This window comes from Pleurodeles waltl, chromosome 4_2 (assembly GCF_031143425.1).
Source record: "Pleurodeles waltl isolate 20211129_DDA chromosome 4_2, aPleWal1.hap1.20221129, whole genome shotgun sequence".
NCBI classification, from domain to species: Eukaryota; Metazoa; Chordata; class Amphibia; order Caudata; family Salamandridae; genus Pleurodeles; species Pleurodeles waltl.
In genome coordinates, this window is record NC_090443.1 from 776434192 (window position 1) to 776461043 (window position 26852).

General features: G+C 48.1%; 1 protein-coding gene across 1 annotated transcript in view; it reads right to left on the bottom strand.

Annotated features, from left to right (window-relative positions):
• Window positions 1–26852, bottom strand: part of TNNI3K (TNNI3 interacting kinase) — a 2589932-nt gene that overhangs the window by 2033570 nt on the left and 529510 nt on the right. Inside the window, exons 6-7 of the mRNA XM_069232439.1 lie at window positions 20843–20941; window positions 20061–20199 (exon numbers count right to left, since the gene is read on the bottom strand). Of these exons, the coding sequence (XP_069088540.1) occupies window positions 20061–20199; window positions 20843–20941 (238 nt within the window). The remainder of the gene's footprint in view (window positions 1–20060; window positions 20200–20842; window positions 20942–26852) is intronic.

Sequence of the window (26852 nt, forward strand, 5' to 3'; positions counted from 1 at the left end):
CTGAGATCCAGGAACAAGACAGAGCACGATGCCAAGACCCCCGCCAAGAAATTAGACCACCCTGATTGTCAACCCACTGTCCCACTTTGTCACCCTGTCCATGTTGGAACTGCCCCAGCTCCACTTTCTATGCCCATATGGGCAATGCACCTATGAGACAAATAGACTGGACTCTGCCATGGACACTCCTCCGCCATCACCCCTCACCATTTAACTTCCCCCTCCAATATTTTGTATGTAAATAAACACACCTAAAGCACCAAAAGATCTGGAGTCTGTCTGTGATTTTGAAATAGTGTATTTGCAATGACAGTGACAGGAAATAGTAATGTCAACATACCTATGTCACACAGCTCTAGTCCATGTGGAATCTAAGCAGATGACACACGTTGGGACCCACACCTGTGAAACCGTAAGTTAAAGTGACAACTCAGTGACCATACACTGGGTGAAATCGACAGACAGGATAGAGGTAGAAGTGTAAAAGTACTTGTAGTAGGCAGGAATGTATTCTCACCTGTGTTTCACTGGAAATACTGCTGGATGACTGAGTCCCTGTTGTCAATGTCTTCTTCCTCTGCTTCCTCCTCATCACTGTCCACAGGCTCAACAGCTGCCACAACACCGCCATCTGGACCATCCTCCTGCAGAAAAGAAACCTGTCGTCGCAAAGCCAAGTTATGAAGCATACAGCAGGCAACGATGATATGACACACCTTCTTTGGTGAGTAGAATAGGGATCCACCTGTCATATGGAGGCACCTAAACCTGGCCTTCAGGAGGCCGAAGGTGCGTTCGATCACCCTCCTAGTCTGCCCATGGGCCTCATTGTAGCATTCCTCTGCCCTGGTCCTGGGATTCCTCACTGGGGTCAGTAGCCATGACAGGCTGGGGTAACCAGAGTCACCTAATAACCACACCCGGTGCTTCTGTAGTTGACCCATCACATAAGGGATGCTGCTATTCCGCATGATGTAGGCGTCATGCACTGAGCCAGGGAACATGACATTCACATGGGAGATGTACTGGTCGGCCAAACATACCATCTGTACATTCATCGAATGATAACTCTTCCGGTTCCTGTTCACCTGTTCACTCCTGTGGGGGGGACCAAAGCCACATGGGTCCCATCAATGGCACCTATGATGTTGGGGATATGTCCTAGGGCATAGAAGTCACCTTTCACTGTAGGCAAGTCCTCCACCTGAGGGAACACGATGTAGCTGCGCATGTGTTTCGGCAGGGCAGACAACACTCTGGACAATACGTTGGAAAACGTGGCCTGGGACATCCCCGATGCCATGGCCACAGTTGTTTGAAAAGACCCACTTGCAAGGAAATGGAGCACTGACAGCACCTGCACTTGAGGTGGGATTCCTGTGGGATGGCGGATTGCTGACATCAGGTCTGGCTCCAACTGGGTACACAGTTCCTGGATTGTGGCCCGGTCAAACCTGTAGGTGATGATCAAATTTCTTTCCTCCATTGTCGACAGGTCCACCAGCGGTCGGTACACCGAAGGATTCCGCCATCTCCTCACATGTCCCAGCGGACGGTGCCTATGAAGGACAACAGCGAGCACAGAGTCAAACAACTCAGAGGTATGTACCCACAGTCTACACAGAACACGATTCATACACAAAATCTGGCCTGTATGTGTGTTGAGAGTAGGCCTAGGTATGTGTGACGCAGTTGGTAATTAGGCCATATGGGCCCCTGAAATGGCGGCTGCCTGACCTCTAAAGCGGGACAATGGGATGTGAGGTAACTGCGCTGGCGTTGTACACCGTCGCAGTAGGCGGTCGAAGACCGCGGCGCAATGCTGCATTGGTTAACATTGGACCCTATGGGTCCCAGGAGCCAATGAAGATGTACACCGGCGGTGATGGTACGCACCGCTACGGACGTGACCACCATTTTCTATCTGTTGAATCACTCGATACCTGATCTTCGACAGGAGAGGACCTACACTGCAAGTGCTGCTGTGACCTCAGTCTGGAAGAGACAATGGCTCGTGCGTCTGGGAAAAGAGCCCCTGCCTTCACATCGGAGGAGTTGGAGAAGCTCATCGACGGGGTCCTCCCCTAGTACACGCTACTCTATGGTCCTCCAGACCAACAGGTAAGTACACAGGGAGCATGTTGTATGGGCTATGCCTGTGTGGAGAGGGCTGGTTGTAAGAAGGAGTCCTGCGTGCATGAAAGACGGTGGGTGCATGTGCCACATGGCAAGGGTAGGGATGGGGGCCACTCACTTTGACGGTGCAGTTGGTAATGACTTCTGTTCTTCCCCTGTACATTTCATGTAGGTCAGCGCCCACCAGAAGAAGGATATTTGGCGTGCCATCGCCAAGGACGTCCGGACCCTGGGGGCCCACCACAGACGGAGCACCTACTGCCGGAAGAGATGGGAGGACATTCGCCACTGGAGCAAGAAGACGGCCGAGGCTCAGCTGGGGATGGCCTCCCAACGTGGAGGGGTGCCCGTCGAACCATGAGCTCCCTGATGTTCCGGATCCTGGCGGTGGCCTACCCTGAGTTGGATGGGCGCTTGAGGGCATCACAGCAGACACAAGAGGGTGAGTACACTCTCATTCAGCTGACTTTGCGCGCAGTGGATGTGTCTGGGTGGGGGAGGAGGTCTGTGGGTTTCCCTAGGCCAGGGTGAGTTCCGTAGGCTAGGCCCCTTCGTAAGGCATGGCCCTGTGGCCCCCCACCCCACCTCTGTAGAGTGCCAAGTACAGCTATTCATGCACCTGTGTCATCTATGTGTGCAGATGTCGTCCATAGACTTGTAGGCCATTTCCCATGAATTGCACTGTAGAGCCCAAGAGCGCGACGTAGTGCAGGGAGCTTCTGTGTCTGTCTTGTCCGTCAACGGTAGCGGTAATCCATGCACTCAACATGTCTTTCTTCTGTTCCCCCCCCGTTTTTTGTGGTCTCCCTGTTCATGTGTGCATTAGTATCATCAGGCGGAGGAGCAGTGGCACCGGAGCATGAGGGAGCTGCATCCCACAATGGCATGGAGGCCCACACTACGGACTCGGAATACACCAGTGGGACGGAGGGCGAGGGGAGCACCACGGCGGTCACAGGATCTGCAACCAGCGAAACAAACTCGTCCTCCGATGGGAGCTCCCTTGTGGTGGCGGCAACATCTGAGCCCCCCACTTCAACAGGTACAGCCGCCATCCCCCCTACCAGCACCCCCCTCCCAGCAGCCCCTCAGCCTTCGCCCCGTGCCCACTCACCCAAAATTTCTCTGGTGCCCTGTAGATCATGGTACTACTTTTTGATGCAGTAAAATGAAAGTGAACTGAAGTTTAAAAAAATGTCTGAAAAGAAACCTGTTCAGGCCTTGGATTTATGTTTCAGCACTGCCCTGTTTGGAGTAGGGTATGCTTGCTGTGGATTGAAAATACTGTGATAATCAGTTTCAAAGAAAAAGAGTGTCTGAATGTCAGTAGCTTGCCATTAGACAAGGCAGTGACACTAACGCACTAGACAATCCTAATTTAATTTGCCATTGCCTCAAACTAATACTTTGATTTATTTGTAACAGCAAAATGAAATGCAAAAGTAAAATCATTGTAGATCTGTGTGAATAATGGAGAGAACGTAGCGGCTGGGCACTCAGACAGTAAACAAACTAAACCAACTTTGTCATGCAGTCACCAAGAATAAAACACTTAAAATATTGAAAAAAACAAGCACCCTCTCAAATTGAACATCTCATTTGAATAATTCTATCCATAGAATTATTAAAAAGTGATTGGTGTTGAACTTGTGAGGGTGCTCCTATCTTTGATTACTTAGCAAGTACCTGAATTAAATTATAATGTCTGTGATTGTGATAAATGTTCTGTGTCTGGCACACCCTGGGGCCTACTAACATAGGCATGGTGGTATATGTAATGTTATACTTGTTTGTGAATTATTAGAAATTGGGTCCCTAGTTGGCAGAGGTACGCCCCATAATCCCAGTAGGTGAAAGGCACTAAACACCATAAACTATTCTGTGCTCACCCTCTGGTAGCTTGGTGCAGAGCCGTCAGGCTTAGAGGCAAACTGTAAACTATTTGTGTACTACTTAAACAAGAAGACAGTAAAACACCACAAAAAGACTCCACATCAGGTTAGAAAAAGAGATTATGATTTTATAAATAGAACAAGACCAACTCAACAAAAATACATCCAGTAGACGTTGAAATATACATTTTTAAATATTAAATTCAAGTATAATGCTTAGAAACAAATAATGTGGCAGTTCCAAATGCGATACACCAGGTTTCTCCACGCTGTAGAAGTGATGTGTTGGTCTTCTACACTTAGGGGGTCTTTACGACCCTGGCGGTCGGTGCTATAGTGGAGGTATTACCGCCAACAGGCTGGCGGTACCTACCTCCACTATTTTGACATTGGCCAAAGCCAAACTGCCAAGTCAACACACCAACTGCCACGGCCGTCACTAGGCCGCCCATGGCATTTTGACCCCGCCCACTGCCATGGTTTCCGTGATATCTGAACCGCCACGGCAACCATGGTGGTAGGCACTAGCAGTGCCAGGGAATTCCTTCCCTTGCACTGACAGGGACTCCCACGCACCCCTCCCCCTCCCCAGAGCCCTCCCCTAACCTCCACCTCCTCTCCCCCCAACATATACACACATACACACATGGCAAAACACACACATACACACATTCACCCAAGCATGCATACATTGTAGGAAAGTACCATCTTGCCTGGCATGTTACCCCCATTTTTTACTTATGTGTCAGTTTGTTTTTGCCTGTGTCACTGGGATCCTGCTAGCCAGGACCCCAGTGCTCATAGTTTGTAGCCTATATGTGTTCCCAGTGTGGTGCCTAACTGTATAACTGTATCACTGAGGCTCTGCTAACCAGGACCTCAGTGTTTATGCTCTCTCTGCTTTTAAAATTGTCACTTCAGGCTAGTAACTATTTTCACCAATTCTGATTGCCACACTGGAACATTCTTATAATTCCCTAGTATATGGTACCTAGGTACCCAGGGTATTGGGGTTCCAGGAGATCCCTATGGGCTGCAGCATTTCTTTTGCCACTCATAGGGAGCTCAGACAATTCTTACACAGGACTGCCACTGCAGGCTGAGTGAAATAACGTCCACGTTATTTCACAGCCATTTTACACTGCACTTAAGTAACTTATAAGTCACCTATATGTCTAATCCTCACTTGGTGAAGGTTAGGTGCAAAGTTACTAAGTGTGAGGGCTCCCTGGCACTAGCCAAGGTGCCCCCACATTGTTCAGGGCAATTTTCCCGGACTTTGTGAGTGCGGGGACTACACGCGTCCACTACATATAGGTCAATACATATATATGTAGCTTCACCATGGTAACTCCGAACATGGCCATGTAACATGTCTAAGATCATTGAATTGTCCCCCAAATCCAAATCTGGTATTGGGTTGCCAATCCCATGCATCCCCGGGGCTCCAGCATGGACCCCGGGTACTACCAAACTAGCTCTCTGGGGTTTTCTCTGCTGCTACCAATGCTGCCAACCCTCAGACAGGTTTTTGCCCTCCTGGGGTCTGGGCAGCCCAGTCCCAGGAAGGCAGAACAAAGGATTTCCTCTGAGAGAGGGTGTTACACCCTCTCCCTTTGGAAATAGGTGTTAAAGGCTGGGGAGGAGTAGCCTCCCCCAGCCTCTGGAAATGCTTTGAAGGGCACAGATGGTGCCCTCCTTGCATAAGCCAGTCTACACCAGTTTAGAGATCCCCCAGCCCCTGCTCTGGCACGAAAATGGACAAAGGAAAGGGGAGTGACCACTCCCCTGTCCATCACCACCACAGGGGTGGTACCCAGAGCTCCTCCAGTGTGTCCCAGACCTCTGCCATCTTGAATGTAGAGGTGTGAGGGCACAATGGAGACCTCTGAGTGGCCAGTGCCAGCAGGTGACGCCAGAGACCTCTCCTGATAGGCTCTTACCTGGTTAGGTAGCCAAACCTCCTCTGAGGGCTATTTAGGGTCTCTCCTGTGGGTTTCTCTTCATGTAACGAATGCAAGAGCTCACCAGAGTTCCTCTGCATCTCTCTCTTCGACTTCTGCTAAGGATCGACTGCTGACTGCTCCAGGATGCCTGCAAAACCGTAACAAAGTAGCAAGACCACTACCAGCAACATTGTAGCACCTAATCCTACCGATTCTCTCGACTGTTTCCTGGTGGTGCATGCTCTGAGGGCTGTCTGCCTTCACCCTGCACTGGAAGCCAAGAAGACATCTTCCGTGGGTTGACGGAGTCTTCCCTCTGCTAACGCAGGCACCAAACTTCTGCATCACCAGTCCTCTGGGTCCCCTCTCATCTTGATGAGTGTGGTCCCTGGAACACAGGAGCTGGATCTAAGTGACCCCGACAGTTCAGTGGTCCTTCTGTCCAAATTTGGTGGAGGTAAGACCTTGCCTTCCCACGCCAGACAGTAATCCTGTGTAATGTGTGAGCTGCAGCTGCTAGGGCTTCTGTGCACTTTTGCAAGGATTCCTTTGTGCACAGCACAGCCCAGGTCCCCAGCACTCCGTTCTGCATTGCTCAACTCGCTGAGTTGACCACCGGCTTCGTGGGACACTCTTTTGTTGTGTTGAGATGACTGCTGTGCTCAGATTTCTTGAATGCCTGTTCAAGTACTTCTGTGGGTTCTGCCTACTTCTGCATAGGCTCTCTCTGTTGCTGAGCGCCCCCGCTGTCTTCTCCTTCAAGGGGCGACCTTCTGGTCCTTCCTGGGCCCGAGCAGCACCCATTATCTTCAAACGCAACTCTTGCAGCTAGCAAGGCTTGTTTGCAGTCTTTCTGCGTGAAAATAACTCTGCATCCTCCAGAACGCCATGGGACATCTTATGACCAAAGGAGAGGTTCATGGCTCCTTCTGTTGTGACAGAATCTTTGGCTTCTTCCACCCAGAGGCAGCCCTTTTGCACCTTCATCCAGGGTTTAGTGGGCTCCTGCCCCCACTGGACACTTGCGTGACTCTTGGACTTGGTGCCCTTCCTTTACAGGTCCTCAGGTCCAGGAATCCATCTTCAGTGTTTTACAGTCAGTTGTTGCCTTTGCAGAATCCCCTATCTCAACTTTACTGTCCTACTGGGGTAGTAGGGTAACTTTACTCCTTTAAAAAAAAATTTTTTTATTGGTTTTACATTTCAGATATATATTTCAGGCTTTTATCATGTCTTCAACAGGATCACATTTATCTGATTAGGTTACATTCAAACAACTAAACACCCCTAATTACACACATATTAGATCCGCTTGTAACATACAATATTATTTCCTGCTGTAGTGGCTAGGTACCTGAGCGTGTATTGTGGCGCTGAGGAGGCCCTTGCGTACTTACTGGGATGGTCTATCTTCTGCTGAGCATAACCTTTGTAGTGACCAGTGGTTCCCTTTTGTGGGTTCAGTAATGGGAAGCGGTGGCGATGCTTGGGTATTTGCACGGTATGTTGTCTAGTACACTTGAGCTAGTGGGCGAGCAGACATATGTCGCGAGGGGTGTGGGAGCTTACTCCTTGTCAGTGAATTACGCATCAGGGTGTTGCCCATTCGTGTTGTGTGTAGGCAGGTTTCTACTGAGTGCATTTTATTTTATGTATTCCCTGCTTCATGGAGGCTTATCATCATTTTTGGCCTCAAGTTTGGTTACCAATGTTTCCCAAGCTTCGCGCCCTCTATGTTGTTGACCATCACGTGCCAGTTTTTTTAGTACCTGACATTCTGTGCGGGCCCAGCGCAATTTGAGCGTGTGCCAGGATTTCTGATCAGGTGCTTTGGGCGCTTTCCAGTGCTTTGCTATCAATCTTTTCTACATCACGCAGACTAGGTCCACAAATTTGTGTAAATGTCTGTGTTTTTTTACTCTTGTCCTCAGCCCCAATAGGCAGGACTTAGGATCTACTGCTAACGGGAGTCCTGTCAATTCCGAGATCTCTTTTACCACCTCATTACATACTATTTGTATTCGGGGGCACTCCCAGACCATATAGCAAAAGTATGCCAATGGCGCTTTACATCTAGGGCATGCCGGCTCCGTTTCAGGGAACATTTGCTTTATCCTGACTGGGCATAAATACGTTTGATGTGTGAAGTTGAACTGGGTGTAGCGAAATCTGGGATTCCTTGACACCCCCCTGAGCATGGTACAGAGCTTTCGGCCAGTCTTCTTGGGGGATCGGGTCAGGGAGGACAGTATTCCACCTCTCCCTGGCCCTCTCCAGGTGAGGCTCAGGGGGCTTGCTAAGGATCTTATATAGGCTCGATATTACTTTTGTTCGGGCATCGTATTGTTTTTTAATTGCGTGACATATGGCATGGTAGGCCAAGAATTGTCCGGGGTTCACTGCGGTGAGAGCCTGTATGGCTTCAAATGTCATTAGCTTGCCGTCTTCAAAGCAGTCGCCCACTGACTGTATACCCGCCTCTGACCACACAGATGGTGGGTGTGTCGCGGCCGCAGTCCACCCTGGGAGACGGTCCAATGGGATGAGCGGAGTGTAGGGGAGCGTCTTACACTCCTTCTGAACATATTTCCCCCAGCATGCGTGTGCCACTGCCAGTAGTGGGTTAACAGGTTCGCTTTTGGGGTGTTTGTTTGTCAGCCATGTTAACAGTGGGGTTCCTTGCAGCCGGGTCTCCAACCATACGGACTCAGCTACCGCCGGTCTGTGGATCCAGTTCAGTATCCACTACAGCTGTGCAGCGGCGTAATAAAGTTCAAAATTGGGAGCTCCCAGTCCGCCAGCATCCATTGGGCGTTGCAGTGTAGTGAGTGCCACTCATGCTCTGCCCCCACCCCATATGAGTTGTAGCAGCGTTGCATTCAGATTGCTGAAGAAACTTTTGGGGATGTTAATTGGCAAGGCCGCAAAGTAATATAGCAGCCTAGGCAATACCAGCATGTTCGCGACCGCCACCCTGCTGGGTGGTGATAACGGCAATTTATTCCAGAAGCGTAACGAGCCCTTCATGGAGGCCAGCGCTCTCCCCAGATTACCGTCTCTGAGGTCCTCGGTGTTGTGATATATGTGTACCCCAAGGTATTTGAATGTTTCGAAGCACCATCTCAGATGCCCCAGCGGAGCAGTCTCCTGTCTTCCCAGTGGCCACCTGAGCAATGGGACACACACGACTTTTCCCAATTTACCACTAAGCCGGATATCCATCCATACTCAGCCAGTAGTGATATTACCGAGGGTATCACCTCGTTACCTTTCCGGGTGTATATTAAGGCATCATCAGCATATAGCGAGATTGCGTGGTGTATCCCGTTCCTGACTATTCCCCATCTGTTTTCCATGGAGCGTACTCTTGACGCTAGTGGTTCCATTGCTATGGTGAACAGCAATGGGGAGAGGGGGCAGCCCTGTCTCGTGCCCCTGGAGATCGGGAAACTGTTGGATATAACTCCATCCGTTTTCACTCTGGCTTGTGGATTGGAGTATAGTGTGTTGACCCAATGTGTATAATTGGGGCCTATTCCCATTCACCGCATTGTGGCTAGGAGGAAGTCCCATTCTAGCGTATCAAATGCCTTTTCAATATCCAGTGAGAGCACCATTTCGTCATGTGCGTCCGAGGGAGTGTCTCCCATTATGCTCAGCAATCTGTGAATATTTAAGAAGTTGTTACGCTTCGGGATGAATCCGTTTTGGTCGTCATGTATTAGGGTGTGCATGATGGGGGCTAGTCTGTTTGCCAGTATTTTACCCAATATTTTACAGTCTAAGTTTAAAAGCGAGAGTGGTCTATAAGATTTGACATCTGTGGGGTCACGGCCTTGTTTGGGGAGTACCACTATCATTGCTTCTCTCTGGGACGGGGGCAGTAGTTCATTATCCCACGCCTCTTCAAACACCTTCAACAGCTGGGGCTTCAGGCGTGACGAGTAGGTAGTGTAATACTCTATCGGGCGGGCCATCTATGCCCGGTGCTTTATTCCTGGGCATCTGTGTTAGAGCTAAGTCTAATTCCCCCGTTGTCACAGGAGCTTCGAGTGTGTCCCTGTCTGCTTGAGATAGTTGCGGTAGGGGTGAGCCCCCAAGGAAGGACTCAAGTTGTAGAGACGTACACGAGGTGCGTTTGGTATATAAATTCACGTAATATTCTCTAAATGTTTCATTTATCTCATCTTGCGTAGTAACCATAGTGTGTGTGCCAACCCATATAGCCCCGATGGGGGATTGCTGTCTGTCCTCCCGTAGCAGCCACGCCAGCAGTCTTCCCGACCTATCACCCTCTGTTTGCAGTCGCATTAAGTGGTAGTTATAGTCGTGACGACGAAGTCTGATATCTACCTCGTTATATTTTGTGCGCACTTCTTTTAGCGCTGTGTAGGGAACTTCCTTGCGCGCCACTGCTATTTCTGCTGTTCTAAGCTCCTTTTCTAATTTACCAATTTCTGCATGCAAGGTGCGTCTTACTCCCCATGTGGTGGAGATACATTGCCCTCTTACCCCCGCTTTGTGAGCATCCCATTCTATAGCTCGTGAGTTTGCGATTGAGTCATTTGTTTCCCAGTACTGTCTCAATGTGGTGTTCAATGTTTCTACAAATGCCTGGTCTTGAAGAGCGTCCACCTGCAGACGCCACGTGGGGATCCCCTGACGTCTCCTGCCCCAATTCAGTGTTACTCTCAATGGGGAGTGATCTGACAAAGCCTTCGCTAAGTATTCTGTCCCATTGACCAGTGTGCCTATGTCCTGGGTTTCTCCATTTTATATCTATTCTAGTGTGTGTTTTGTGTGGGACTGAGTAAAATGAGTATTCCCTCTGTTGCGGATGTCTCATGCGCCATATATCGTAGAGTCTCATATCGCCTGCTCATGTCTGCAATGGACTTGTGGTGTTTCTCTTCGCTGTCGAGCTCTCTTGGGCGTTGGACCTGTCTAGTGTTGCAGTCGGTGTGCTGTTAAAATCCCCACCCCAGATGGCCGGAGCCGATGGGTTTGTTAGTAGTGTCGGCATGAGCGTGCCGAGGAATCCCGCTATCCCGCTGTTTGGGGCATATATGCCAACTACAGACAGCTGTCTGCCATCCAGCTGGCCTTCCACCACCAAGAATCTGCCCCGTGATCTATTCTGTGTGCCGTTTGAAGAAATGGGACACCTCCTGCGAACCATATCAATACTCCTCTTGCAAAAGCTGAGTATGTTGTGCCTATCAACTGTCCTCCCCACTTCGCGCGCAGCTCCCGCAAGTCTGGCTCCAGCAAGTGTGTCTCTTGTAAAATAGCAATATGTATGCCCAGTCACCTGAGGCGTGCATAAACTCGAGATCTTTTACTCGGCGCTCCCATGCCCCTCACATTCCATGTCACTATATCGTACTGATTTATGTTGCGTTTCGCGTGTGGTGCCATGTGAGTTTATAGATTATGACTAGTCGTAGAATTCTACCATTCACCAAGGCCTTCCAGTCTGCAGCCCCTCCAGCAGTGCTATTTATTAAAGTTACCATTTCCTGCAGTGTTCCCTGTATTTTGAATGGATCTGTAGTGTGCATGTTTACTAGTTTACTTCTCCCTCCCACCCCAACTGGTTCCCCAACCCAACTATCAACTTGTGTAAAACTACTCAACCTGTGAGTGTGTGAAAAAACCTATATCCGTCTGGATATCCGTGGTAGTGCTATCATGTCGACCAGATGTGGCTCTTTTGCGGGGCTCACATCTTTCCGCAGACTTGGTCTGCCAATGCAGTTGTGCGCCCCCAGAGTGAATGATTTCCCCCCCCCCCACACCCACCTCATCGGCCCCCAAATTGCACTTCATCAGTCAGATGTGAGTTTGTACAAAAGATACTCGTTGTTGGGGGTACGCGATCTCCGGCGTCCTCTGCTGCCCTGGAGCTTCCCCCGCCATCCAGCCATGTCTACTGTGAGTACTGGTGAGGAGGTGGTACAGCTGTGTGTGGTTAGAGTTCGTCTGCAGTTCTGGGGGTAACTTTCGGACCTTTCAGCTCTCCTGTTATTGTAGAGTCAGAGCTGGCCGTGTCAGAGTCCATGCTGATCTCAGGGGTCGTTCTGATTGCCTCAAAGTTATTTTGCGTTAGTAGGGGAGTCTCTTTCAACACTTTTGCTCTTTCTGCTGCTACTTGTTGGTCAGTAGGTTGTCCCCTAGTGCGCCTCCTAGATCGCCTGCTTGAGGTGGAGACTAGCCATTCCTCATCTCCTTCCGTGTCCTCACGGGGGCTCGCAAGGCCCTTGGCGTGTAGCCATGTCCAGGCGTCATCAGGGAAAGTAAATATGTGGATACGATCCTCCGTTGCCACTCTTAGTTTAGCAGGGACGGTAAAGCATATTTAATATTGTGTTCATGCAGGCGCTGCTTGATTTTAACATAAGAGTTACGTTGTCTTTGCACCTCCTGTGGGAAGTCTGGATATGCATTAATGACTGAGTCCTCATAGTGAAATGGGCCTTTGTTGCGGAACTGTTGTAATATTGCGTCTCGATCCCTATAATTAAAAAATCTAGCAATCAATGGTCTGGGTGGCTGACCTGGGGCCGGAGGTCTACCCGGAACTCTGTGTACCCTTTCCACGGAGAAGAACTTGGATGGAGCCCCATTTAGTACTTCTTTGATTAGCCATTGTTCTAGGAATATTTCTGTGCTTAGTTCCTGCGTTTTTTCGGGAAACCCCAGGAAGCGAACGTTGTTGCGGCACGACCTACTCTCCGCCTCCTCCGTCCGTCTCCAAAGCACCTTCAGCTCCACATCCAGACGTTGGATTTGTTTTTGATTGTCCTGGGCAATAGGAGTTAGTTCGGACATCCGCTCTTCTGCCGATTTCACTCTTTCCGACAGTTTACGATGATCCACGCGAAGTAGATTCAGTTCTTGTGAAACTGCATCTATTCTATTTTCCAGAGAGGATTTAGTGTCCATAATCGCCTGTAATACTTTCTCGAATTGTGCGGAGTATGTCGTAAGTGTGCTTTCTAATGTTTGTAGGGTTGGGTTTGTCTGTTGGTCGCTGGGTGCCGGTCCATGGATATTTCGGTCTTGATTCTTGGTTGATTTGGGCCTACCAGCCATTGTGCCAGACCGAGAGGTGCCTTGTGGGGTGAAGCGAATTACGACATGGCGCTGTCCTCTCAACAAATTACCCTTTGCCATACGTTATGGACTCAATGTATGCTCCCCTTCAGTTTGGGTTTCACTTAGGCAGGTGGAGCCTAGACGGAGCTTGTTCCTAACTTTAGCTGTCCAGCACGTGCTCCTGCTTGTTCATGGACTAATGCGGGGGCTACCAAACAGTCGGGCGACCCCAGCGTTGAGTTGCCTTAGAAATGTATGATGTACCCCTTGTAGTATCGGAGTCATGTGTCTCCTGTGTTAGTGTGCCAACCGCCCTGGAGACATCGGTGTAGGCGGGCAGCAGTTGCTCGACGGGTGGGAGCGGCAGGGGATAGAGCGAGGGAAGCAAAAGCAGATCAAAAAGGGAGCAGAGATCTGTCCCCCATCCGGGCTCACAACCACCCTTACGTTTGTTTGGCCGAAATCCGAGGCCTCCCGGGCCGGGAGGGGGGATCAGTTAGCTGTATCAGCCTGGTGGCAGCAAGCTCAGTTCCTAGGTGTGTCCTCCCCACTCACGACCCAGACCCAGTCCTTCGCTAGGTGGCCTCCTGGGCTAGTGCCCGTGAGACTCCTGTGCACCGCTCAGTTGGCAACGCGCTGCAAGCAGGGGGGCAGAGTTTCGCGCATGGTGCGCCTTCATCCGAGTCTCCAGGTGGCGGCACCTCGAAGGAGGGGGGGGGGAGTCCCAGCCGCTCCACTCCTCCCGCAGCCGGGAACTGTGCCCACCAGCCGTGCCCCCTCCGTACCTCACTTGTGTGCAGATGCTGGCTCCGTGCGCAGCATTCACCGACACGAGCCGGGAGCCGAGGTCCCAGTCCCCGAGCGTCCGCCCCGCCTCTGGGCAGGCCCGCTCCGGTGTCGTTCTTCAGGCAGGCGTCCCGGCCTGTTACAGCACAGGCTTTCCTCCTCACTGGGGCCCCGGTGGCCGATTTGGCTCCTGGTGAGTTGTTTCTGTTTTCAATGCCCCATCCGGGGGCCACCACCGTGCCAGCTGCAGGCGCCGCTCCGCCCCGCAGGCGCGCCGGGAGCTGCCCCGGCTCTTCGTGTAGCGCGGAGGGGCTCCTGCAGGGGAGTGAGAGAATGGCCTTCCCTCTGCCCAAGTCCGCCGTCGTCGCCGATCGCTCACCGATGTGAGCAGTTTCACAACGGTGCTCCGCCTGAGCGCCTAAGGGGCACGCGATCGGGCCCTCTGAGCGCCGCCAGCCCAGGCGCCTCGTGTGCCGTCTCCTGGCCACAAAGCAGGCTCCAACGCCGCGGCACCGATTCCGCAGGCTCTCAGCTCCCCCAGTCCGTGCTGGTCCGTCGGGGGCAGATCGCGCACTCCCAAGCGTCGATGGGGCTCTGGGGGCGCCCTACAGGATGTTTATAGCGAGTCCGGGACGGACCTCACAGATTAGGCGTCCTTCCCAGCCTCAATTTTGGCTCCTCCGGGTAACTTTACTCCTACTTCTCAGGGTCTTGGGGTGGGGTATCTTGGACACCCTTAGTGTTTTCTTACACTCCCAACGACCCTCTACACACTACACTAGGCCTGGGGTCCATTCGTGATTCGCATTCCACTTTTGGAGTATATGGTTTGTGTTGCCCCAAGGCTTATTGTGTCCTATTGCATTCTATTGTGTTCTACAGTGTTTGAACTACTTTTATAACTGTTTACTTACCTGATTTTGGTTTGTGTGTATATTTTGTGAATTTTAGTTACCTCATAAGGGAGTATATCCTCTGAGATATTTTTGGTACATTGTCACTAAAATAAAGTACCTTTATTTTTAGTAACTCTGAGTATGGTGATTTTTGTGATATAGTGCTATATAATATAAGTGGTATAGTAGGAGCTTTGCATGTCTCCTAGTTCAGCCTAAGCTGCTCTGCTATACCTACCTCTATCAGCCTAAGCTGCTAGAACACTACTAATCTACTAATAAGGGATAACTGGACCTGGTACAAGGTGTAAGTACCATCAGGTACCCACTATAAGCCAGGCCAGCCTCCTACATACATACATGCACTCTCACTGAAAAACTTACAAACATACATCCAAGTACACGATACAACATGCACGTATACAAACACACATACACACTCATGCACACATGCACTACACATGCATGCACGCATTCAAACACAGTCACACACACCCCCACACACGCACACAACACCCCCCACCCCACTCTCCTTTCAGAGAACACAATTTATCTGCTTGCAGTGGGTCCTCTGTCAGGAGACAGGACGCGGCGCTGCTGCCAGCAGCAGCGTCCGCCAGCAAAACACTGGCAGGCTGTATCATGGAATTTGATACGATAGGCTGTGTTTTGCTGGCATGGTGCTATTGCTGGCAGCAGCGCCACCTTACCTCCGTCCACCGCCGGAATTCCCCCAGCCTTCTGGTGGAATTCCAGCTACGGTCATAATGGCATGGACGGTAGGTAGCCACGGTGACGGTATGTTGGCGGCCGTGGCGGTAGGCAGAATTTGCCGCCAATCTCATAATGAGGGCCTTGGTGTGGATCTAGTTCCTGCAACAGCTGCAATGCGTTAATTCTGCTCTTTCAGCAGAGGATGCACCGATTTCACTGGAGCAAACCTCCAGGTCCACTTTTAAGGGTCCAGGACTGTGGTGGCACCACTTGGCAGGACAGGCTCACAAGCAGATGAGACTACGAGTTAGAAAAGGAAGGCTCTACATTTTCTGTGTCTCTGAGACTTAGGCAACAGGGGGCACACCAGCAAGGCCCTTGGAGACACTCCAGGCAGGTTCAATCCTTCTCACCCAGGCAGGGAAACAGCAGGGCAGCTCAGCAAGGCAAAAGCACAGGAAGGCAGAGTTCATCAAAGCAGCAGTACAGCAGAGTAGCAGCCCTTTCAGCACAGCAGTTCTTCTTCCCGGCAGAGTAGTCACATGTGTACTGAGTTGGTGTGGTAGGGTGGAAGAGTACTGGAGTACTTATACCCAGTTGTGCCTTTGAAGTGGGGGAGACTTCAAAGAAAAGCCCTGAAGTGCACAAGGTCCCTGCCCATCCTGCCCTTGCTCCAGGCTCACTGTATGGAGGCATGCAGCTCTTTGTGTGGGGACAGGACCAGCCTTTTCCGGTGCAAGAGTCATCTCCTCCTGCTCATCCAGCCCAGGAAGACTCATCAGCCTGGTGATGGGCCATTAGGAAGTGAATAGCTCATTAAGCACACCTAAGTTCCCTTTGTGTGTGGATGTCTGGGGAGAATGCACAAAGCCCAGCTGTCATCCACTCCAGATGTGTATAGGCGACAGGCAGAAGGAACAGAGTATTTTAAGTAAGGAAAATGCCCACTTTCAAAAAGTGCCATTGTTAGACTTGCACTTAAAATTCAACTTCACCCTAAGTTGTAATTTTAAATTGTGAGTCCAGGGACACGAAACTAGGAATATCCATCTTGTCCCAAATGGAAATGACACTTATAAAATGTAATAAGGTAGTCCCAATGTTAGCCTATGGGAGAGACAGGCCGTGCAGTAGTGAAAACAAAAGTGAGAGTTTTTCACTACCAAGGCATGTAAAGTTTAAAGAGCAATTGTCCTACATTTTAAATACACTGCACCCTGCCTTGTGGGTTATGTAGAGCCTACAACTTAGTTGTCACTTATATGTGCCAAAAGGGAAGGTGTTGGCCTGGCAAGAGGCTTTACTTGCCAGGTCGACATGGCAGTGTGACACTGCACACACAGGCTCTGGAGTGGCAGGTCTGAGACATGGTAATGAGGCTACTTATGTGAATGGCACAATCAGTGCTGCAGGCCCACTAGTAGCATTTACTAGGGACTTAAAAGTACATTAAATATGCTAATTGGGGTTAGGCCAATGTAACCATAATTTAGGGGGAGAGCACAAGCACTTTAGCACTGGTTAGCAGTGGTAAAGTGCATAGAGTCATAAAACCAGCAAAAACTAGGTCAGAAAATGGAGGGAGGCAGGCAAACAATTGGGGCGAAGGCTACCCTAAGGTTGTCAGTTCTAAAATATTTTAAATGAAAATAATCAGGAAATATTCATCAACAATTATTACAAGGGTTGTGCTCTCTTTGCATTGTTGGTAATAAGGATTGGGGTGTTTCAGGGCCAATTCCCGAAGGCATGTAAGAGTCTGAAAAGATGACTCCTGCAGTTTTATTTCCCATACACATACATGCTTGTTGTGAAAGTGCCCTAGTATGTTTTATTTCTAAGACTGTCCAGATTCAACAGGACACAAAGCTTTTATAGTCTATATTTCTTTGACAAAATGACAAAATGTGTTGTAAAATGTGCCATTTTGCTCTTATTTATTTTTTTATTCTCTTGGAGAGTTGAGCTTCCAAATAAGACTTAGAGCCTGATTTAGATCCTGGTGGAGGGAATACTCCATCACAAACATGATGGATATCCCGTCTGCTTTATTACGATCCCCCTAGGATATCATGGGATTGCAATAAGGCAGATGGGAAATCCATCACGTTTGGGATGGAGCGTCCCCCTCTGCCAATGCCTAAATCAGGCCCTTAGGCTCACTTGTTACATTCACTTGCTCCAAGTGTTTATGCTCACCAATTTTAAATGTAACCATCCGCCAGTGCTTAGATTACTGAGCAGCAGGGTCACTGCACTCCATAAGAAGTTGGTAGATGAACTGCTGAGATTTTGAAAGCAAACAGCAAAGTTTACTTGTGGTGTAATTTATGGAGTAAGTTATCAGGATTACAATACCCGGCCCTCAGATCTCTACCTTGACTTCCATCAAAAACAGTTTCCATTTTAAAAAGCTTGGCATTGTTCACGTCTGTTCATCGTCAAGTACCTGATTATGTGGCCAGACTTTCAGGCATATTTGTCATCCTGATGCCTGAGATCAACCGCAGCGAAACTACTGGCCACACTCAATAGCTTTGAAAGCTGGCGTTTTTATGGACAGGGCTCCTCACTCTGGAAATCCTTCACCCAGACACTGAGAAGGGAAAAAGACTTCCTAAAGTATAGCTGAAGTCTAAAGACAAACAGTATTTGTTTCTTTTGTGGCTGTTCCTCCGCAGACCTATACCAGCCACTTGCTTGACTCCCTCAAGCAAGTTTTACTTGTCCTTCAGACAACCTAGGCTGGTAGATTTCACAGCCTACACATTCCTCTTCGATCAGTGCTCTAAATGGGCCAGTACTGTTAAGTACTGAGGCCCGTATTTATACTCCGTTTGCGCCGAATTAGCGTCGTTTTTTTCGACGCAAATTCGGCGCAAAACTAACGCCATATTTATACTTTGGCGTTAGACGCGTCTAGCGCCAAAGTATGGGCAAATAGCGTCATTTTTTTGCGTGAACGCCTTCCTTGCGTTAATGAGATGCAAGGAAGGCGTTCCCGTCTAAAAAAATGACGGCGATGCAAATGCGTCGTATTTATACTCCCGGGCAAAAATCACGCCCGGGAGTGGTCGGGTCAAAAAACCCCGCATTTGCGCCACTTTTTAATGCCTGGGTCAGGGTAGGCGTTAAGGGGCCTGTGGGCTCAAAATGAGCCCACAGGTGCCCTCCCATGCCCCCAGGGACCCCCCCTGCCACCCTTGCCCACCCCAGGAGGACACCCAAGGATGGAGGGACCCATCCCAGGGACATTCAGGTAAGTTCAGGTAAGTATAATTTTGTATTTTTTTAAATTTTTTTTGGTGGCATAGGGGGGCCTTATTTGTGCCCCCCTACATGCCACTATGCCCAATGACCATGCCCAGGGGACATAAGTCCCCTGGGCATGGCCATTGGGCAAGGGGGCATGACTCCTGTCTTTACTAAGACAGGAGTCATTTAAATGGCGTCTGGGCGTCGAAAAAAATGGCGCAAATCGGGTTGAGGCGATTTTTTTGCCTCAACCTGACTTGCCCCATTTTAAGACGCCCTAACGCCATTTTCCCCCTACGCCGGCGCTGCCTGGTCTACGTGGTTTTTTTCCACGCACACCAGGCAGCGCCGGTCTGCTAGCGCCGGCTAACGCCATTCCATAAATACGGCGCCCGCATGGCGCTTCAGAATGGCGTTAGACGGCGCTAAATTTTTTGACGCTAAACTGCGTTAGCGCAGTTTAGCGTCAAAAAGTATAAATATGGGCCTGAGTACCTGCAATTCTCACCAGAGGGACAATACTTGTAATTTGAGCGTATCACCACTTCTCAGTAGCAAGCAGGTTCTTCAAGGTTCTTATACGTTTAAATCAGGCTTCTCCAATATGTAGCTCATGAGCTACTAGTAGTTCTCCTGCTACCATTAACTAGCTCTCCAATGTGCAGCCCAGCCTACTAAAGTCAAAGCTTTTTCTTGACTGAATTCGTGTTACCAAAATTACAAAGCACGTTTTCAAGACTAAAATCTGTGTATTTTCGAAATTCATAAGCCTATATTTGAAGAAAAATGGTTACATGTCCTAAATAAATTTAGAGCTGATATTTGAAAAGAAAAATGGTGCTGCACTAGAAAGTCATATTAGTAATACTACTAACTTGGTGAGAGAGGTATTCCATATGTGGTTGTTATGCAAAAGCATTCCAAACTGATGTACGGTGTGGCGAGCCTACTTGACGCATTGATGTGATCACTGTTGGTAATCTTGCACATGGTGGCCACTGAGGTAATCACTATTACGACACAGATAATATTAGTTAGTAGATCGGGATATTTTAATGGACCATAAGCACATCTTATTAATGAAAAGGTTTGAGACCCCTGCTTTAAAATGCGTTCAAATACTTAGCTTACAGGATCACTTGTCTGCTTTATGACCCCTCAATGACATAACCTATGAAGTGATCAGAGGCTGATACTTGTTGTTCGTGAGTTTATCAGCAAAACTCAATTCAATACATCTGTTTCATGTGCTTTTCTTACATCACGTGTATATACATGTACTTAAAAAACACCTTCATTTACATACATAAAAACGTACTCGTTTAGTCATTTCTTACCGTCTGCCTTGCTTCCCTCCTCCATCAAGAGTTTTGCAATAGTGGGGTACCCTTTGGCAGAAGCCAAGTGCAAGGGCCTGTCTCCCACCTCTCCGCTCACGTTCACATCTGCGCCAAACTTCAGCAGGAGGCGTGTCACCTAAACATTGGATACATTGCAGCTAAAGAATGAAATCGTAACACAATTCAAGACCACCTATTGTGTTTTACAGATGAAAATGTACCTTTATCAAAAACGTTGCTGCAAGGTGAAAGAAGGCAGCTCAGGGGCCTGTGAGAGTTCAGAAGATTGAACCCGTAGCTGCATTTCTCAAACCAGAGCCCCTTATCACAGAATGACACTAGATACTTTTATCAGAGTTCATTAGACTATGCCTTTCCTTCAAAGTATCTCATGGAAAGCGAGCAAACGTCTCTTTCGGTGCAGTAAATAAAGAAATCATCGCCTCCTACCAGAAATAACTTCACATTAAGAGGACGGGTCATGAAGGGCCGCACATACTGTGCATGTCCTTCAAGTCACTGAACCATGGAGGCAGAGCATTTTCAATCATCTGTCACTTGATGAATAACTCGCCAGAGCAACCCGGCCGGCTCCTCGCGCGGCACCAGTGAGGGCAGAAATGCGCACAGAGGTCACCGCTACCACTCTGGAAGGGTCAAAGCACACCGCCCCCCTGCAGAGGTAGAAAGATGCCGGAAACCTTCTCTATTTCCAATAAGACCAGCACGAAATACTTCTCCACAGGACAGAAGTGGCATTATAAAAGTTAATGGATTACCTGATCATGTCCATAGTAGGCTGCAATATGCAGCGGCGTGAAAAAGACAGCGTCTTGCACGTTCACATATGCTCCATGTTGTAAGAGAATGTCAACCGCCTAAAAAGGAAATGGTAATAAAAAAGTGAAAATATGTAAAGGTCAGCTGGTACAACCAAAACCTTGCAAAAACAAGTATTTACATAGTGTCATTGAACACAGCTGGCATCGATTTCTCATGAAAACAAGACGATGTAAGTTTTTCTACACACGCATGTTTGAGACCCTACGGTGTATTGAACTTGAGCGCATGTGTTCACCAATATTCTTTGCAGGATTGAGCCTTGTGTTCACTCCAACATGAAGGGTGCTTGCTGAATTTATTGGTGATTTTCCTGCTATCCAAAATTCTAAACGTTTTTAACTTTTCTTTAGCACAGGTGTGACCACACTATTTCCTAAAGCCCTCTTGAAAAAGGAGACCAGGCTCATTAATGACTAGATTACTTACCAGTAATCTTCATTAATTTTCAAAAAAATCCTGACTAAAAAGGACAATTAATTTAATTGTACTTATTAATTTCCTAGTATGTGTCCCACATATCAGCTAATAACATTGTGCAACAGTCAAGCTGTACTGATTCACAAATGTTTAAAGATTTTGAGCCAGATGTATCAAAGGATTTTGCATACGCAAACGGTGCGAATCAGTAAATTCCCTGTTTGCGAATGCAAAATCGCCTTTCGTGATGTATGAAAGGCACTCGCTTTACAAATATAAGGAATCGCTAAGATAGCGATTCCTTGCAACCATAACATGAATTTGCGGGTCGCATTCTGCGTATCGCAAATAGCGACATGATTTTGCGATTCGCAAAATAAGTAGTGAATTTGCAAATCGCAGAATGCAATTTGCTAAATGCGTTCTGAATTTGCGAATCACAGAATGCGAATCGCAATTTCTGTCTCGCAATGCAATGCATCAACAAATCGCAAATAGCGAATATTCGCAAAATGGCCTTTTGCACGTGCAATTTACCACAAAGTGAAATCAGGTGGCAAACAGGTGCAACCTTTATAAAGAGGCCCAGAATCACTCATCTTCTTTTCCACAATGGCTGCACCCTAAGTGATGGCGAGGAGGATGAGGATCCTGGCAGGTTTCAGGAGAGGAGGAGGAGACCGGAGCACATTTTTAGAGTGCGCATTACCCACATGTAATAGGCGCCATTGATGGGACACATGTAGCTATCTGTCCACCACCGGCCACAGAGTATGTGTATTGGAACCGTAAAAGTACACATTCTATTAACATACAAGTAATTAGCAATGACTCCAACATTATAACGGATCTCGTGACCAGATACCCAGGTAGCACACATGATTCCTACATCTTTCAACACAAGACTATTTGCTGGGGAGTTTGGCGAAGGATACCTACTTGGTAATGTTATAGTTGACAATGTCCTCTTGATGTATATGTGATGTCACGGATAACAATTACTCATTTTACTCTTCTGTCATTCTAGGAGACAGTGCCTATGCCGTGCGGTCACTCATACTGACACACTATCTCCATCCTGCAATGCCAGCCAAAAGGAGGTATAATGCTGCTCACAGGACAACCTGCAGCGTTGAAGAGAGGACCTTTGGCCTGCTGAAGAGCCACTTTAGGTGCCTACACAAGAGTGGTGGTGCACTACAATACAGCCCTGAAACAACATGCAAAATCGTGGCTACTTGTGCCATGTTGCACAACATTTCAACAACCAAGAGCATAACTGTAGAACCCACTGAGCCAGATTCAGATGAGGATGATGATCCCTTGCCAGCCTTTCACCCAGCAGACAGAAGAAGTGAAGCAGAGGGCAGACAAAGACGTGCTGACATCACGCGCAACTATTTCTGATGTAAGTAATGACAATACCACATATATTTTATGTATTACTGTAGGTAGCATCTTTATTGCCTTGACTTCAGGTAATATATGTGTGATAAAGACATAGCTAAGCACCATACACAAACAGGTACAAGTAAGTGTCACACCATTATCATCATATGAAAAACTGCTTTGCTTTATGTTATGCAAGTCCCCTGTACCCCTCAACATTACTTCCTACATCCACGCACTCCACTTGAGTGCTCAGTGGCCTCGGCGGCACCTCTGGTAGCAGGTTCAAAGACAGTACTGTGTCTGGTACTGCGACACCTAGGATCCATCACAGGGGCTGTGCGACTGCTGAGGCTAGAGAGCTCCTCACTATCCCCACCACCAAGTTCGCTGTTTGTAGCACTCCGTGCTGTCACATTGTCTCCAAAACATTGGTTATTTCCACCAATCCTTGTTCAACATCCCGACTGCAATGTGCCATCTCCACCTGTATGCCCAAAGCACGTCGTGATACCAAGGCAGTTGTGGTAGTGAGCCGATTGACAGATCTGCAGAACTCATCCAACCTGCCCATCAATTGGGGGTAGCGCCTACGGTGGCTGACATGCTCCTGCTGCATCACAGTGCAGAGTTCCCTAATGGCTTTTGTCATCTCCTTTGCGTTTTCTACTGCTGTTTGCTGTCCCTCATGCAGCTTGCACATGTTTACATTGAGAGACTCGAACTGCTTGTGCATTGCTCCCATGTTTTAATTGAGTGCATCTACCTGCTTGTCCATTGATCCCATGTCATGATTGCGAGACTCAAACTGCCTGTGCATTGTGCCCATGTTATGATCGATTGACACCAACTGCCTTTGCATTGACCTCATCTGTTTACATTGCAGGCGCTGCACTTTCAGCATGGAAGCCTCAAGGCTGCCAACGAGTGTTGGGCCCTCACCTGCCTCTGTGCACTGTCTGCCTGCTTCACAACGCCTCCTGAGGGGAGTGGACTGACACTGGGGCAGAAACTGCTGTCTGTCTGTGCTTCTAGCCTCTGGGGTCATCAGAGTCCAGGTTATACTCAGGGAGAGGTAGCACTTTTGCCCTGCGTCTAGTTGGTGCATGTATAAAGGACTCACTGGTGTTTGAGTATGGGCTGTGGCTGAGTTTTGCTATCCCCCCCATTTCAACCTTCTGCTGCGTCAGAGCCCGGAACATCTGCAACAACAATGTGCAGCATGTTATTTTTTAATAGTACTCAAATAGTTGTGTAATAGTATTAAATGTACAATGGCATAGTATCACTGAGAGTCTTTTGTGTTGTTTCTCTATTTGGTTTAACACTATATTGCTATTTATGTGGTATTAGCACTTTAGGCGTGTGGACTACCACTTCCATAAGGCATTGTTGTGTTGTATGTAAGATGTGGCATGGACTATTTATAACACTGCATAGTGCCAATAGCTATTTTCTAAGGGTACATGCACATATGGGGAAATACATCATTACTGCCCTTACCTCTGCTGGTGCTGGGTGTGACTGAGGTGTCAATGTCAGTGACGCCACTGACAGCTTCAGGAAGCAGTTTTGACTCCACCATGTCTTCCATTGGTGTGGACAGTGTCTGGGTGGGTGGTCCTCCTCCGGTGCTCCTTGCCTCCTTTAGCCTGATGGCTACCCTCTCTCTGGCACGGGAATGCAAGTCGTACCAGCGCTTGCGTATCTCCTCGACTGAGAGCTGCACAACACCTACTCTGCATAATTTGGTCTGGATGTCTGGCCACAGTTTCCTCTTCTCACTTTCAGGTACCTGTAGTGAGTTTTTCCCAAAGAGTTCCTGCTCACTGAATTTGAGCCTGCGCTTCCTGTCTCCTTTCTCCTTCACATTCCCATCAGTGGCCATGATCCTGTTTGGTCCTGGCTGGCTCTCAAGGCTGCCTCCCTGGTGCTTGGCTGGGTCTCTCTGCCTGCTCCTGTGGGAGGGGCTTCTGAAAACATCATGGGCTGACTCACTTCCTGGTTGTGACGTCATCAGGCTGTTCCGGGTTGCCGTTTTTGCAATTTGGGATTTGAAAATGCTGATTCGCTATTTTTTTGCGATTCAGTATTTACGACTCGGAAATAGCGATTTCCAATTTTAAGAAATCGCTATTACAGACTCGCAATTTTCATACATCCCATTTTGCATTTCTAAAATAGCGATTTCTTAAAATTTGCTATTTAAGAAATGCAAAACAGGAGCTTGCTACATCTGGCCATTTATCATGTCGCTGTTGCACATATGTCCACAAAGGATGTATCAGCTCATTCAACCCATGAGGCTGCCATCCATTCTAGAAAGAGCTTGAATATTGCCTGAAAGAAATGTACCCCCATTAGTCTATGCTATACTTCCTTAATACGTCTGCCTAGAATTGACAAAGATGTTTAACAATCTCCATTTGTTACACAAATCAGAATTCCTCTTTTCTTCTTTGTATGTGTATTTTAATATTTCGAACAACATCCAACTTACGCCCTTCAGGATGTTTACCTCTATCTGAAACATTTGCCAGCACTAGAAACACTGTTTCCTGATTTGTGAATTCACTGTAGACACAATATTTGGTTTCATTCTTAATATCATTCTGTCAACAAAGATTTTGAAATACGGATGAACACAGATCAGGGCAGTTGATTCACGTAAAGAACTTGCAGGAGTTATGGCCACTAAAAACAGTACCTTGACAGAAAGACATGCTTCTGACACCCAATAACAATTCGAAATGCTAGGCTGGGAATACATATTTTATGTTAGACTTAATAAAGCCTTCCAGCAATTTCAGTACCCTTCTATTAGACCTACCACCTCCAGTGTGGTCTTCCAACAACTTTTTGCCTGCCTCCCTCCATTTTTCTAAACTTGTTTTTGTTGGTTTTAGAACTGCTGACCAGTGCTAAAGTGTTTGTGCTCTGACCCCTAAACATTGAATTTATATGTAAATTTCTATTCAACTGCGCTATATGTGCCCAGAGCCTGTAAATTAAATGCTACTAGTGAGTCTGCAGCACTGATTAACCATGTCTCAGGCTTGCCATTGCAAGGCCTGTGTGTGCAGTTTACTGCCACTTCAACTTGGCATTTAAAGCTCTTTGTCAAGCCTAAAACTCCCTTTTTGTTACACCTATCACCCCCAATGTAAGTCCTATGTAACTCAGAGGGCAGAGTGCTGTGTAAGTACAAGGTAGGTCATCTACATTTAAGTTTTACATGTCCTGGTAGTGAAAAACTCTCAAAGTCATTTTCTACTACTGTGAGGCATACTCCTCTCATAGCTTAACATTGGCAATTCCTTAACATACCTTTAAACTGTAATTCCTAATTAGAAAGGAGTAGCTATTTCACGTTTCATATATTTGGCATGGTAATGATAAATTCTCTTTGCTGGTAAAGTCGGATTTAGCATTACTATTTTAGAAATGCCACTTTTAGAAACTGCTCTGTGTGCCTAACAGCCTGTCTCCAATATATGTCTGTAGTGGTCCGGTGACAGCTGCATGTGTGCCTTCTCTCCTGACAGCCACAACACAGGAAACTCAACTGCATCTGCATACTGATTGGTCTTCCTGGGCAGGTAAGGTGGAAGGGGTCCACGATTACACTTCAAATGGTAGTGACTCTGACCCCACACAATGGACTGTTTGCCCCACACAGACAGCCGAGCAGGCAGGACTGGGCTGAAAGGGAACTGGTGCAATTCAGAACTACTTTTGAAGTCTACCTCACTTTACAGGTTCATTGCGGTAGAATTACTGAGTCCAGATCCATAAGCATCTAATTTTAGAAGGTCAGAGATGGTTATCTCCAAGGTGATGGCCTTAGGAGTGATTGAGCCCTCTTACAGTCCTTGGTCCAGCCCCATGGTGCTGGTTCCAAAGGATACCCCACTGGGCACCAAACCAGAACTCTGGTTCTGCGTGGACTACCGAGGTCTCAACTCAGTCACCTGGACTGATGCCCACCTCATCCCCAGAGATGAAAAGTTCATTGACAGACTAGGCGATGCCATATTCCTCAGTATTTTTTTATTTGACATCAGGGTACTACAGATTGGCAGATTGAATGATGGAGCAAAAGAGAAGTCAGCCTTCTCAACCCCAGAGGGACATTATCAA